The following is a 12,485-nucleotide window of genomic DNA, read 5'->3' on the forward strand; positions in this document are numbered from 1 at the left end:
AGCCCTATCAAAATTTTTTTTTTGGTCAGTCATAGGGCCTGAACACTGTCCCTCAGCTCTTCAGCTCAAGGCTAGTACTCTACAACTTGAGCCACACAGTGCCACTTCCGGCTTTTCTGCTTGTACGGTGCTGAGGAATCAAACCCAGGGCTTCATGCATGCAAGGCAAGCACTCTACCAATGAGCCACCTTCCCAGCCCAAGCTCTAGCCCTACCAAATTCTTGCTTCATGCCTACTATATAGCATCTATTTTGTCAAGATTTTTACCTTTTACTTCTGGTTATGTCAGTGGTTTTGAAATAAAGTCACCACACAGCTTTGCTCCTATAGGTAAAGTTCTCTAAGCTGGGACTGCATGAGGGCTTATTAATTCCCCAGTTTTTATCAGAACATCTTAAGAACACAGAAGTAAGTAGATCTATGTATTTCACAGAATATTCAAAACACCTCACCAAAAAATTAACTGAGAAGCTGGGTGCTGGTGGCTCAACGCCTGTAATCTTAGTTATTCAGGAGGCTAACCACTTGAGAATTGCAGTTCAAAGCCAGCCCAGGCAGGCAAGTCCATGAGACTAACTCCAATTAACCACCAGAAAAGCAGAAGTGGCACTGTGGCTCAAAGTAGTGCAGCACTCATCTTGAGCAAAGGAGCTCAGGGACAGTTCCAGGGTCTTGAGTTCAAACCCCACAAGTGACCACTAATATATATATATAAAATAATAAAAATAAAATAAATAAATAAAAAATGCCTGAAGTAATCAGGCACCAGTGGCTTCTTACCTCTAATCCTACCTACTTGGGTTGCCAAGATCGTGAGGACGGCGGATGGCAACTCTAGCTAAACCACACATAGAAGTATTCACCTCACTGGAAAGCTGGATATGGTAGTAGGTGCCTGACATCCCAGCTTGTGAGAATCCTAATATAGCCGATGGAGAATCATGTCTATAATCCTAGCTACTCAGGAAGCTGAGATCTGAGGATCACGATTCAAAGCCAGCCTGGGCAGGAAAGTCCATGACATTCCTATCTCCAATTAACCACCAGAAATCTGGAGCTCAGGGACAGCGCCCAGGCCTGGAGTTCAAGCCCCAACTGACACCCCTACCCCCCAAAAAAAAGCCAGGCGTCCATGGCTCATGCCTGTAACCCAAGCTACTCAGGAGGCTGAGATCTGAGGATGGCAGTGTTCAAAGGCAGCCCAGGCAGACTCCAATCTCATAGACTAGAGTCTGTGAGACTTCAATCTCCAATAAACCATTAGAAAACTAGAAGTAGGGCTGGGAAGGTGGCTCAGTGGTAGAGCGCTTGCCTTGCATGCTCGAAGCCCTGGGTTCGATTCCTCAGCACCACATAAGCAAAATGAAAAAAGCCGGAAGTGGTGCTGTGGCTCAAGTGGTAGAGCGCTAGCCTTGAGCTGAGAGACAGAACCCAGGCCCAGAGTTCACACACACACCAAAAAAAAAAAAAAAAAAGAGAAAGAAAAAAAAAGAAAGAAAACTGGAAGTGGTGCTGTGGCTCAAGCAGTAGAGCGCTCACCTTGAGCTTAAGAGCTGAGGGACAGCGCCCAGGCCGAGTTCAAGCCCCAAGACAGACCCCCCCCCCAAAAAAAAAGAAGAAACAGAAAAAAGAAAACTGGAAGTGGTGCTATGGTTCAAGTGGTAGAGCACTCGCCTTGAGCTGAAGGAAGAGTGCAAGGACAGCACCCAGGCCCAGAGTTCAAGCCCCAAGACGGACAAGACAAAAAAAAAAAAAATTAACCGGTGAATTTCATCTGGATTCAATATTTAAAAATGGGGTTTTATTGCTTTGTGACTGACGTGCAGAACTGGCAACTTACTCTACCTGAGCTAAGATCCCTGTGGACGCCACTGTCACACAAAGAGGAGTAAAGCACAAAAAAGTGGCTGGGCCCTACAGCCACAGCTGGTAACTCTTAATATTCTGTGTGTGTTCTCACTAGACTTGTTTGCTCATAGCTGATGCTCTATCATACCTCTACTCCCACATTTTGTTGGGAGACTGAATACTGCAGATTTTTATGCCTGCAAGGGCTTTGAAACGTGATTCAAGTTTACGGCATCCTGCATAACTAGGAGAAGCTCCCAGTTCCAGCCTCAGACACATTTATTAGCTAAGTGATTAGGGGAAGTTATTTAATCTTTCATTTCTTTATTTGAAAAATATGAGAAATTACACTCAAAAACAAGTATCTATCTGCCACATAACACTTTAAAATGCTACTTATAGGACTGGATATATGGCTCAATGGTACAATACTCAGCAGGTTTCAAGCCCTAGGTTGGATCCTAGCAATACAAGAGCAAAAGTAAAAAGACCTCAGTCTTTTTTAAAAAATGAAACTTTCAATTCTGTGTTTTATCCTTAGTCTTAAAGTGCAATAATGAAAGCCCAATGGTGCTGCCATTTAGTAATTTCACTTCTAGTTGTTTGTGTGCTGGCTGGAATGCAGAGACCTGCACATAGGCCAAAGTTCACCAGAATGTTGACGGGTCTTTAAATATCTGTAATTAAGGAAACTATTGAAGTAGTCTGGAAATTACATAGAACAAATTAGCTGAATAGACTAACAGTTATTAATGCTAGTATTAGATGAATCTTATATACAGTAGAATCCTTAACTGAGCACAACTCAAGTCAGACGTGCCAATTTAGAGGCTTATATGCAAAATACTATTAATTCAAATCATGATTAGATCAATGACATTACACACAAAGCACCTATGTTAGGACATTTTAAGTAATATTTAAAAAAATCAGTCTAGCAGCCAAAGCAAGCATGAAATGGGGAGGGGAGGAGGGAAGAACAGAATGAGGCCTAGTAGCTTAGCTAAATCTTTTCTTGTCTCTTTTGGAGAAAGGAGTTTGTTTCAAGTATTGTGAATAAGCCTCTAAACATCTCTAAAAGACTAATGTAGACAGGGTACCAAGGGTACCATGTTGGCCACCCTCATTGACATGGCATGACTGCTTAAGTGTATCAAATTCAGTGGATTCTACTGCACTGTTCTGCTTCCTAATGCAAGGAAACAGTGTGAACAGTAAATTTAAAAATCCAGAGGCATGCAAGTTAATATCCATTCAGCATTCTCTGCCAGCCTAGCCTATATTTCCCCACATATCCCACCAACCCTCTTGTCTACCTAAGTCCATCGCTTTATTGGCTAGAAGGATTCAAATTACAAATGTAACTAGCCAAGTTTCAGAAACCAGAGACATACTTTGCAGTTAGTAAAAGCATTAGTTTATAAGCCAGCTAAAGAAGTCTTGCTTTTAACTTGTCCAACTTATTCCAACCTTCTTCTTCAACTATCCCCCATTTTCATTTAACCCTTTCCTAAATCCATAGGCAGACGGAAAATCCTGAATGGAAAACTGACTTTGTCCATGATTAGTTAGTCAATTCCAGAATATACTCCACCCACTGCAACTCTTGAATGTCCCGGTTACCTTCACCCTCTTTCATCTGTTCTTCGCTCTCTTCTGCCTCTTCATTAGCAGCTATCTTAATTTTGTCTTCAGATGCTGTCTCAGCAGCCCTCTGGGCTACCTTGGTCTCAACCCCATCTCCAGCTGCCTCTGACTCTTCTACAGGCAGCTTAGTTTCCTCCTGGCTTAGAGCAAGTTCTCCCCTGACTTCCTGTAGACCTGAGCCATCTTTTGTGCCTGTCAGCCTTTCTGCACAAGTCTGTGGTTCAATAGGAGTCTCAACTGAAGCTGACAGTCCATTGACTGTACCATCCTGAGAGCAAGCTGTGGTCTCCTGCCCTGGCTTCTCAGAGACTTCTGATCCGGCCTCTGCAGCCTTTGTTGTCACCACGGGTGACTCTTCAACAGAAGGCATTTCTTGCCCTCCCTCTTCCTCAAAACCAGCCTTTCCTGGTTCATTTTTAGAGGCAGCTACCTGTTCCTCTGCTTCATCCCCACCCATATCAACTGGCTTGACTGTTGGGTCTACAGGCTGTGCTTCCACCTCCACTGCAGTGCTTTGCTTTTCTAGAGTCCCAATAGGCTGCTCTTCTGAAGATTCTTTTGGCTTTTCCTCTATGCTAACAATTACCTCTCCCTGCTTCTCCTGACCTCCTTTTTCTCTGTACTCTTCATTTTGGACATCAGTTCCAGAAACTGATTTTCCTTCCTCAGCATCTGGCATTTCCTGTTCTGGCTTCCCAAAAGTGACCTCAGCTTCATTCCGTCCTTCTGGTGCTGTCGCTCCTTTTGCCTCATCAGAGTTTTCAGTTAAATCATTCGAAGTCGATTCAACTTTTTCCTGTAGCTTCTCTGTAGGCTCACTTACATCCATATCTTCTCTTCCACCCTTCTGCACTTCACTCTCCTGTTCTGTATCAATTTCAGGCTTTGACAGAGAATTGCCTTCTGTTTTTTTGGCTTCTTCCTTTTCTCCCATGGCGTCATAAACCTGTTCTCTCAACTCGTCCCTTGCTTCCTCTACATGGTTAAGGAACATGAAGCATAAACATGTCTTCGAGTTTAACAATTATAGTAATAATGAAACTAAAAATACATTCTCTTTAAATCCTCAAATGGCCTGGTTTTAAGTAAACAACTTAAAATCTACCTGTCCCCCGAGACAAGCAAAGAGTCTCAGCTAGCAGATCAAGTTTTTCCAAAAGAAACCTAAGCTGCTTCAACCAGGTAACTGTACTGAGCATTCTGATTACCAGTTAGGTTAACAGATGCCAAGTTTTTTGTTATCCTCCCTATCTGATTTATAAAACTCTAGCAATCAAACTCAACTTAGAAACAATATTATTTTCTTAGACACAAGAATATGTAATAGGCTTCCAGAGTCATTATTATTAAAACAACTTGAGTTATATAAATTGTTTAAAAGTTCGTATCAGAATTAAAAAACAATTGTCTTAATGTTTAAAGTACCAACTTAAATAACCAGTTTTTAAAATTTAGTTGTCCTCTTACAGAAGCCTGCTACCCCCGCTATAGTCTCTAATAGATGTAAGCATCAGCACAAGCATCTTAGGAATAACCAGCCAAGCCAGGGCAAGCATACCCCAATATATTTATTGATCACTGTATAAAAGAAATATATGATGTCGCATCTCTATAATGTAAAATACAATTTCACATACCATCTACGTTATCATTATTTTCCACCAGAGATTCATCCTCTATTTTTTCTCCTTCTTCCTCTTCTACATGCACACCTTCTAAGGCATTTCCCAGCACACCATTTTCCAACCTAGGAGAATAAGAGAAAGCAAAAACAAGACCCTAATGATGTATTCTAAGAAAGGACAATAGAATAATAGTCCAGTAGCTTGGCACCAGTAGCTTACACCTGTAATACCATCTACTCAGGAGGCTTAGATTGGAGGATCATGGTTTAAAGCCAGCCCAGGCAGGAAAGTCTATGAGACTCTTATCTCCAATAAACCACCAGAAAACCAGAAGCAGCCTTGTGGCTCAAGTGGTAGGGCACTTGCCTTGAACTGAAGAGCTGAGGGACAGTGCCCAGGCCCAGAGTTCAAGCCCCTTGACTGACAAAAAATAAAATAAAGTCAAGCAATGGAAATATACATCAACATACTTGTGAAATAAAATGATAAAAACTTGTGAATTAAAGGTAGTCAGGAGCTAGAGGCTTATGCCTGTAACCCTAGCCACAAGAGGCTAAGATCTGAGAATCAATTTCAAAGCCAGCCCAGGCTACTTCCTATAAGACTCTTATCTCCAATTAGCAACAACCAGAAAACTCAAAGGGGAGCTGTGGTTCAAAGCAGTGAAGTGCTAGCCTTGAGTGAAAGAGCTCAGAGACAGCATGAAGGCTGAGTTTAAGCCCCTAGCCAACAACAACCAGAAAGGGAAAAAAAATTACAGAAGGGCTGGGAAGGTGGCTCAGTGGTAGAGCGCTTGCCTTGCACGCATGAGGCCCTGGGTTCGATTCCTCAGCACCACATAAGCAAAACAGAAAAAAAAAAAAAAAAAGCCGGAAGTGGCGCTGTGGCTCAAGTGGTAGAGCGCTAGCCTTGAGCTGAAGAGCTGAGGGACAGCGCCCAGGCCCAGAGTTCAGGCCCCACTACTGGACCAAAAAAAAAAAAAAAATTACAGAAATAAAAGCTACAAGGCCAAAAGAAATGTGCGTAGCACTCATCCAGCCACTAATAAATGAATGCTACAAGAGTAGAAACTTGGAAGTGGCGCTGTGGCTCAAATGGTAGAGTGCTCGCCTTGAGCTGAAGAGCTGAGGGACAGCGCCCAGGCCCCAGAGTTCAAGCCCCACAACCGACCAAAAAAAAAAAAAAAGAGTAGAAACTTGCCTGTAATTCTAGTTAGGAGGCTAAGATTGGGTTAGGGAAAGTCAATGAGACAAAAGCTTAGGGACAGAGCTGAGTCCCTGAGTTCAAGCCCCAAGAACAGTGCGCATTCGGTGCACATACCCAGACACACGAGTAGAACCTGAAGAGAAATAAGACTAAATAGATGACAAATTTGCATATTTATTAATATTTATCCTTGTTGATAAATTCTGGTGGATATTTCCAAAGAATTGTGCAATAAGACAACTACTTATCTTACTAGTTATTTTCAGTTGCTACCTATTTCCAATTGCCCGCCATCCAATCCTTGTTCAGTGACTTTATTTGCTGATATTAGGGTTTCAACCCAGGGCCTAATATATACCAAACCATGCATTCTACCAAATAGCTACATCATTAACCCTTAACCCATTAATTATTGTCCTTGATTATCTTTTTTTTTTTTTTTTTTTTGTCGGTCATGGGGCTTGAACTCTGGGCTTGGGCGCTGTCCCTCAGCTCTTCAGCTCAAGGTGAGCGCTCTACCACTTGAGCTACAGCGCCACTTCCGGTTTTCTAGTGGTTTATTGGAGATAGGAGTCTCACGGTCTTTCCTGCCCGGGCTGGCTTTGAACCGCGATTCTCAGATCTCAGCCTCCTGAGTAGCTAGGATTACAGGCGTGAGCCACCGGCGCCCGGCTCTGTCCTTGATTATCTTTTGTCATGGGGCTTGAACTCAAGCTCTGGGTGTTGTACCTGAGCTCTTTTGCTCAAGGCTAGCAGTCTACACTTGACCTACAGCACCACTTTCAGGTTTTTCTGAGTAATTTATTCAAGTCTCATGAACTTTTTCTTTCTTTCTTTTTTTTTTTTGGGGTCCGGTTGTGAGGCCTAAACTCTGGGCCTGGGCGCTGTCCCTTAGCTCTTCAGCTCAAGGCTAGCGCTCTACCACTTGAGCCACAGTGCCACTTCCAGCTTTTTTTCTTTTTGTTTATATGGTGCTGAGGAATTGAACCCAGGGCCTCAGGCTTGCAAGGCAAGCGCTCTACCACTGAGCCACCTTCCCAGCCCCTCATGAACTTTTTCTTGCCTGGGCTGTGATCCTCAGATCTCAGCCTCCTGAGTAGTGAGCCACAGGGCTGCCGATTAGCCCTTTTTTCTAACAGGATATCACTATAAATGTGAGGCTTGTCCCCCAACACTTCCATACTCTTGACTCAGACTGCCATGTGCAGGTTGAAGTTCATCTCTCTATATTGAGCTTTTATCAATTATCGACTATTTACTACTGAAAAAAACTTGGCTTTTAATAAATCCTAAAATCAAAACATACTTTGCTTCTTTGCATCAAAAGCTATTCACAACTTGCATTAATATTTCCTGTTCTTTTCCAAACCTACTAATTCTTAACTCATATAAAACCTGAAAGGTCCTTTTTTCTTCTTTTCTTTTTTTTGCCAGTCCTGGGCCTGAACTCAGAATATGGGCACTCTCCCTGAGCTTCATTTTCCTAAAGGCTAGCTTTCTACCACTTGAGCCACAGCACTCCAGCCTTTTTCTGTGGTACTGAGGAATTGAACCCAGGGCTTCATGCATAGGTAAGCAATGTACCACTAAGCCACATGCCCAAGTCCCCACAAACCCCAATTTTAAAATAAAAACATGTAAAAATAAAATATTCTACTCTCAAGCCAGGTGCCTAGTGGCTCATGCCAGTAATCCTAGCTATTCAGGAGGCTCATGGTTCAAAGCCAGCCTGGGGCAGGAAAGTCTATGAGTTATATCTCCAATTAACCAATAGAAAACCAGAAGTGGCACTGTGGTTCAAGTGGTAGAGTACTCGCCTTGCTGAAGAGCTTAGGGACAGCCCACAGGCCCAGAGTTCAAGTCCACGACTGACCAAAAAAGAAAAAATTCTATGCATACATTCAAGGTAGAGACATACCTGGCCAACTCCAAAAGTGATTTCCCATAGAAAAAGAAAGCTTCTCCACACTCATTAGCTGTTTCTCCATACTTCTTACCTCTAAAAAGAGAAAATATATCTAAACATAATTAAATGCACATTAACAACTCATGAAGTAATGTCAAACATCCTCCAATTTGCTAGATATAGTTAAATATATATTACTAAGTTAGTTCCTAGCTACACAGAAGGCTGAGGAACATGGTTTGAAGCTAGCCCAGGTTGGAAAGTCTGTGAGACTTACTTGTTTTGGTCAGTAGTGGGGCCTGAACTCTGGGGCTGTGCTCTTGAGCTCAAGGCTAGCACTCTACCACTTGAGCCACAGCGCCATTTCTGTCTTTTTTCTGCTTATGTGGTGCTGAGGAATCGAACCCAGGGCCTCATGCATGTGAGCCAAACACTCTTCCACTGAGCCACCTTCCCAGTCCCTTCCATGAGACTCTTATCTCGAAGAAACTTACAATAAAACTAAAAGTGGAGCTGTGGCTCAAGTGGTAAAGCACTAGCCTTGAGCAAAAAAGGCCTAAATTCAAGCCTCAGGACCAACAACAGCAAAACAAAAACAAACAAAACCCACAAATCTTTGGAGCCAGACTAAGTTGATGAAACCTGTAAAGCATAACTTAACTCTTGCTTGTTGTGCAACTTAGATTAATAAACTAACTTCAGTGCCTTAGTTTTCTTATCTGTATTTTTAATGTAATTTTTATTGTTATTATAAAGGAGTTATGGTTACATAAGTCAAATGAACAGTACATTTGGGCGGGGGTGGGGTAATAGTTGTGGAGGTGGGAGGAAAGGGATGGTAGGGGGAAAACAAAGGAGGAGGCAACAATTCTCAATAGGAAATATACTCATTACCTTGCTCATGTAACTGTAACCCCCCTCAGTACAGCATTTTTACAATAAAAAACATACCAAAAAAAAAAAAAAAAGTACATTTCTCTTTGGACAATGTCATTCCTTCTCTCACTTTCTCTCTCCCATCCCACCTACAAGTTGTATAGTTCATTATTCACACAGTATCTAGTGAGCACCACCACTGCATTTATCTATCCTTGGTCCCCCTTAATATACAATACTTACAGAAGACTAGCTGCTTCCTGGAATGCATTGACAGCTGCTGGAATATCCCCCATCACTAGGTGTTTCTGTCCTAATCCCAATAATTTCTTAGCTTCGCAATCCACATCCACACTGCAAGAAAAAAGATTGTATTTTCATCATACATGTTAAACATACACTACATTTAGTCTATAATATTTCCATTTTAGACTACTTTTCTAGTCTATTAAGACTAAACTCACATACCATCACAAAATCCAAAGAAATCTCAAAGGTAACATTCTGAAAGGCTTTACTACAAGATTTCTTAGTTTATTTGCTCCATAGACTTATAATACATGTGCTAATTAGCCAATGGTTTATAAATTCATAAACTGGGCAATCAAAACCAAATAGCAAGTGGATTATGAATGCAGCTGAAGGCATTCAGGTCAGCACATAGATCACATGCCTACAAAGGGCAATGCAAAGAAATACTTCAGTAAGCACAGTAAGACACAGTGATCTCCAGATGAATACAATGTGGTAATGGCATAAAGAAAAGCAAACTAGGACAATAAATCCACATATATTTGGCTAAAACTTTGACAACTAATTCAATAAGGATAAAATTTGTATTAAATGGTGATGCAATAAACAACTACCCAGGGAATGTGGCTTAGTGGTAGAGTGCTTGCCTAGCATGCTTGAAGTCATGGGTTCAATTTCTCAGTACCATATCAACAGAAAAGGCCAGAAGTAGCACATTGCTAACCCTGAGTTCAAGCCCCACGACTGGCAAAAACTATCCACATAGTGAACTAAAATCCTTATCAATTATTTTATTATAAACATGAACTTGTGCTGGGCACTGGTGGCTCACATCTGTAATCCTAGCTATGTAGGAAGCTGAGATCTGAGGATTATTGGTTCAAAGCTAGCCCAGGTGGGAAAGGACATGAGATACTGCTCATCTCACAGACTTTCCTGCCCAGGCTGGCTTTTTGAACCGCGATCCTCAGAGATCCTGCGTAGCTAGGATTACAGGTATGAGCCACTGGTGCTGGGCTTGAGTGTCTTATACCCAATTAGCCACCAAAAACCAGAAGTGGTACTGTGGCTCAAGTGGTAGAATGCTAGCCTTGAATAAAAGAACTTAAGAGACAGTGACCAGGCCTACATTTCAATATCCAGGACAGGCAAAAAAAAAAAAAAATGACTAAGGGCATGGTTCAATAGTGGAATGTATGCCTAAAAAGCACAAGGCTCTGAATTCAAACCTCAGCATCACTAGAATGAATAAACAATTCACCAAATTGGGGTTAAACACAGGGACTTGCAGTTACTACGCAGATTTTCTATGTCTGATCCAGGCGTCCAGCCCTTTTATGTACTGTTATTTTGATAGGGTCTTGCTCTTCTTTGCTTGGAAATGCATTTGAACATACTGTTCTATACTTCCTAGAACTGGAGCTTTTGGTTCACATGATAGAGTGTGAGCTGTGAGCAGAAAAGCCAAATAAGAGTGAGAGGCCCTGAATTCAAGGCCCAATAACCAACATTTTTTTAAAAAGGCGCGCGCGGGGGGGGGGGGGGGGGGGGGGTGCACATCAGGCGCCAGTGGCTCACATCTATAATCCTAGCTACTTAGGAGGCTAAGATCTAAGGATCGCAGTTCAAAGCCAGCCAAGGTAGGAAAGTCTGTGAGACTGTGGCACTGTGGGTCAAGTGGGAGAGCTCGCTTTGAGCAGAAGAGCTGAGGAACAGCATCCAGGCCCAGAGTTAAAAACCCACGACCAACCAAAAAACAAAACAGGGAGAGGGATAGAAATGTGGCTTAGTGGTATAGCAATTGCCTAGCATGCATGAAGCCCTGGGTTCAATTCCTTAGTACCACTTAACAGAAAAAGCCAGAAGTGGTAGAGCACTAGCCTTGAGCACAGAAAGGCTCAGGGACAGAGCCCAGGCTCTGAGTTGAAGCCTCAGGACTGGCAAAAAAAAGAAAAGAAAAGATATATACCAGGGGCTGCGAAGGTGGCTCAGTGGTAGAGCACTTGCCTTGCACGCATGAGGCCCTGGGTTCCTCAGCACCACATAAGCAAAAAGAAAAAAGCCAGAAGTGGCGCTGTGGCTCAAGTGGTAGAGTGCTAGCCTTGAGCTGAAGAGCTGAGGGACAGTGCCCAAGCCCAGAGTTCAGGCTCCACGACTGGACCCCCCCCCCAAAAAAAAGTGTATACCAAAAGTATAAACCAAATGATATTATCTAAATAAAATTACACAAACTGTAAAGTCATCCACAATAACAAACAGAAAGCTTAGTAGTTGCCTAGGGAGGGTAGAATATACAAAGTAGTACAGGAAACAATAAGGCGAATATGTTCTTTTTGGTTGGAATGATTTATAGGTATTCACATATATAATCTCACAACTCATTAAACTGGTCACTGTTAAGTTATGTATATCTTCTATGTTAATTTAGTTTAATAGCTGCTAAAAGGAAAAAAGTGAAATAAAACCAGGTACCAATGGTTCATGCATGTAATCTTAGCTACTCAGGAGGCTGAGACCCTAAAAATCTGTTTAAATTCAGCCTAGGCAGAAATAAATCCTTGAGATGCTGTTTCCCAAAAAAACTAGCAAAAAGTTAAGTCTGCGCAACTCTGAGGCGTTTGAAGACTCCTCAAAAAATAAAACATAAAACTACGCTATGATCCAGCACTACCACTCTTGGTCAGAATAGGGTAAAGACACTTGCACATCCATGTTCACTGCTGTACTATTCACAGTAGCCAAGTCATGAAAACAGCCCAGATGCTCAACAATAGATGAGTAGATCAAGAAAATGTGATGTACAAACACACTGGACTGTTATTCATCCATCAGAAAGTCATTTGATGGACCTAGAAAAAAAATAAGCCAAGCTCAGAGAAGCAAACACTGTTTACTCTCATATGTGGAAACTCCATTTAAAATACAACTAAACATAGTAACTTCTACAGTTCTTATATATTCACAGACTAATTAAAGGAGGTGTGAGAAAAACATCTTTTCTATTGAAGCAGATTGCTTCCTTTCTGTCAATCTTGTAAGAATTTTTTTTCTGAAAAGGTCTTGCTTTGGCAAGGTGACTTGGCCCTTGTTGATTATATTTTAGTTATATCCTTTTCCTGCTATA

At 41.9% G+C, this 12,485-nt stretch overlaps 1 protein-coding gene across 3 annotated transcripts in view; it reads right to left on the reverse strand.

The window, feature by feature from the left end:
* Positions 1-12,485, reverse strand: part of Nasp (nuclear autoantigenic sperm protein) — a 29,661-nt gene that overhangs the window by 7,000 nt on the left and 10,176 nt on the right. For 2 of the 3 annotated variants that reach the window (XM_069987353.1, XM_069987351.1), the window contains 4 exons: positions 9,353-9,463; positions 8,246-8,326; positions 5,134-5,243; positions 3,473-4,471 (listed from right to left, as the gene is read on the reverse strand). In XM_069987353.1, coding sequence (XP_069843454.1) covers positions 3,473-4,471; positions 5,134-5,243; positions 8,246-8,326; positions 9,353-9,463 — 1,301 coding nt within the window. The remainder of the gene's footprint in view (positions 1-3,472; positions 4,472-5,133; positions 5,244-8,245; positions 8,327-9,352; positions 9,464-12,485) is intronic. The other variant, XM_069987354.1, reaches the window with a different exon arrangement.

Source organism: Dipodomys merriami, unplaced genomic scaffold (genome assembly GCF_024711535.1).
Source record: "Dipodomys merriami isolate MVZ:Mamm:240054 unplaced genomic scaffold, mDipMer1.0.p SCAF_34, whole genome shotgun sequence".
In the NCBI taxonomy this organism is placed as follows: Eukaryota; Metazoa; Chordata; class Mammalia; order Rodentia; family Heteromyidae; genus Dipodomys; species Dipodomys merriami.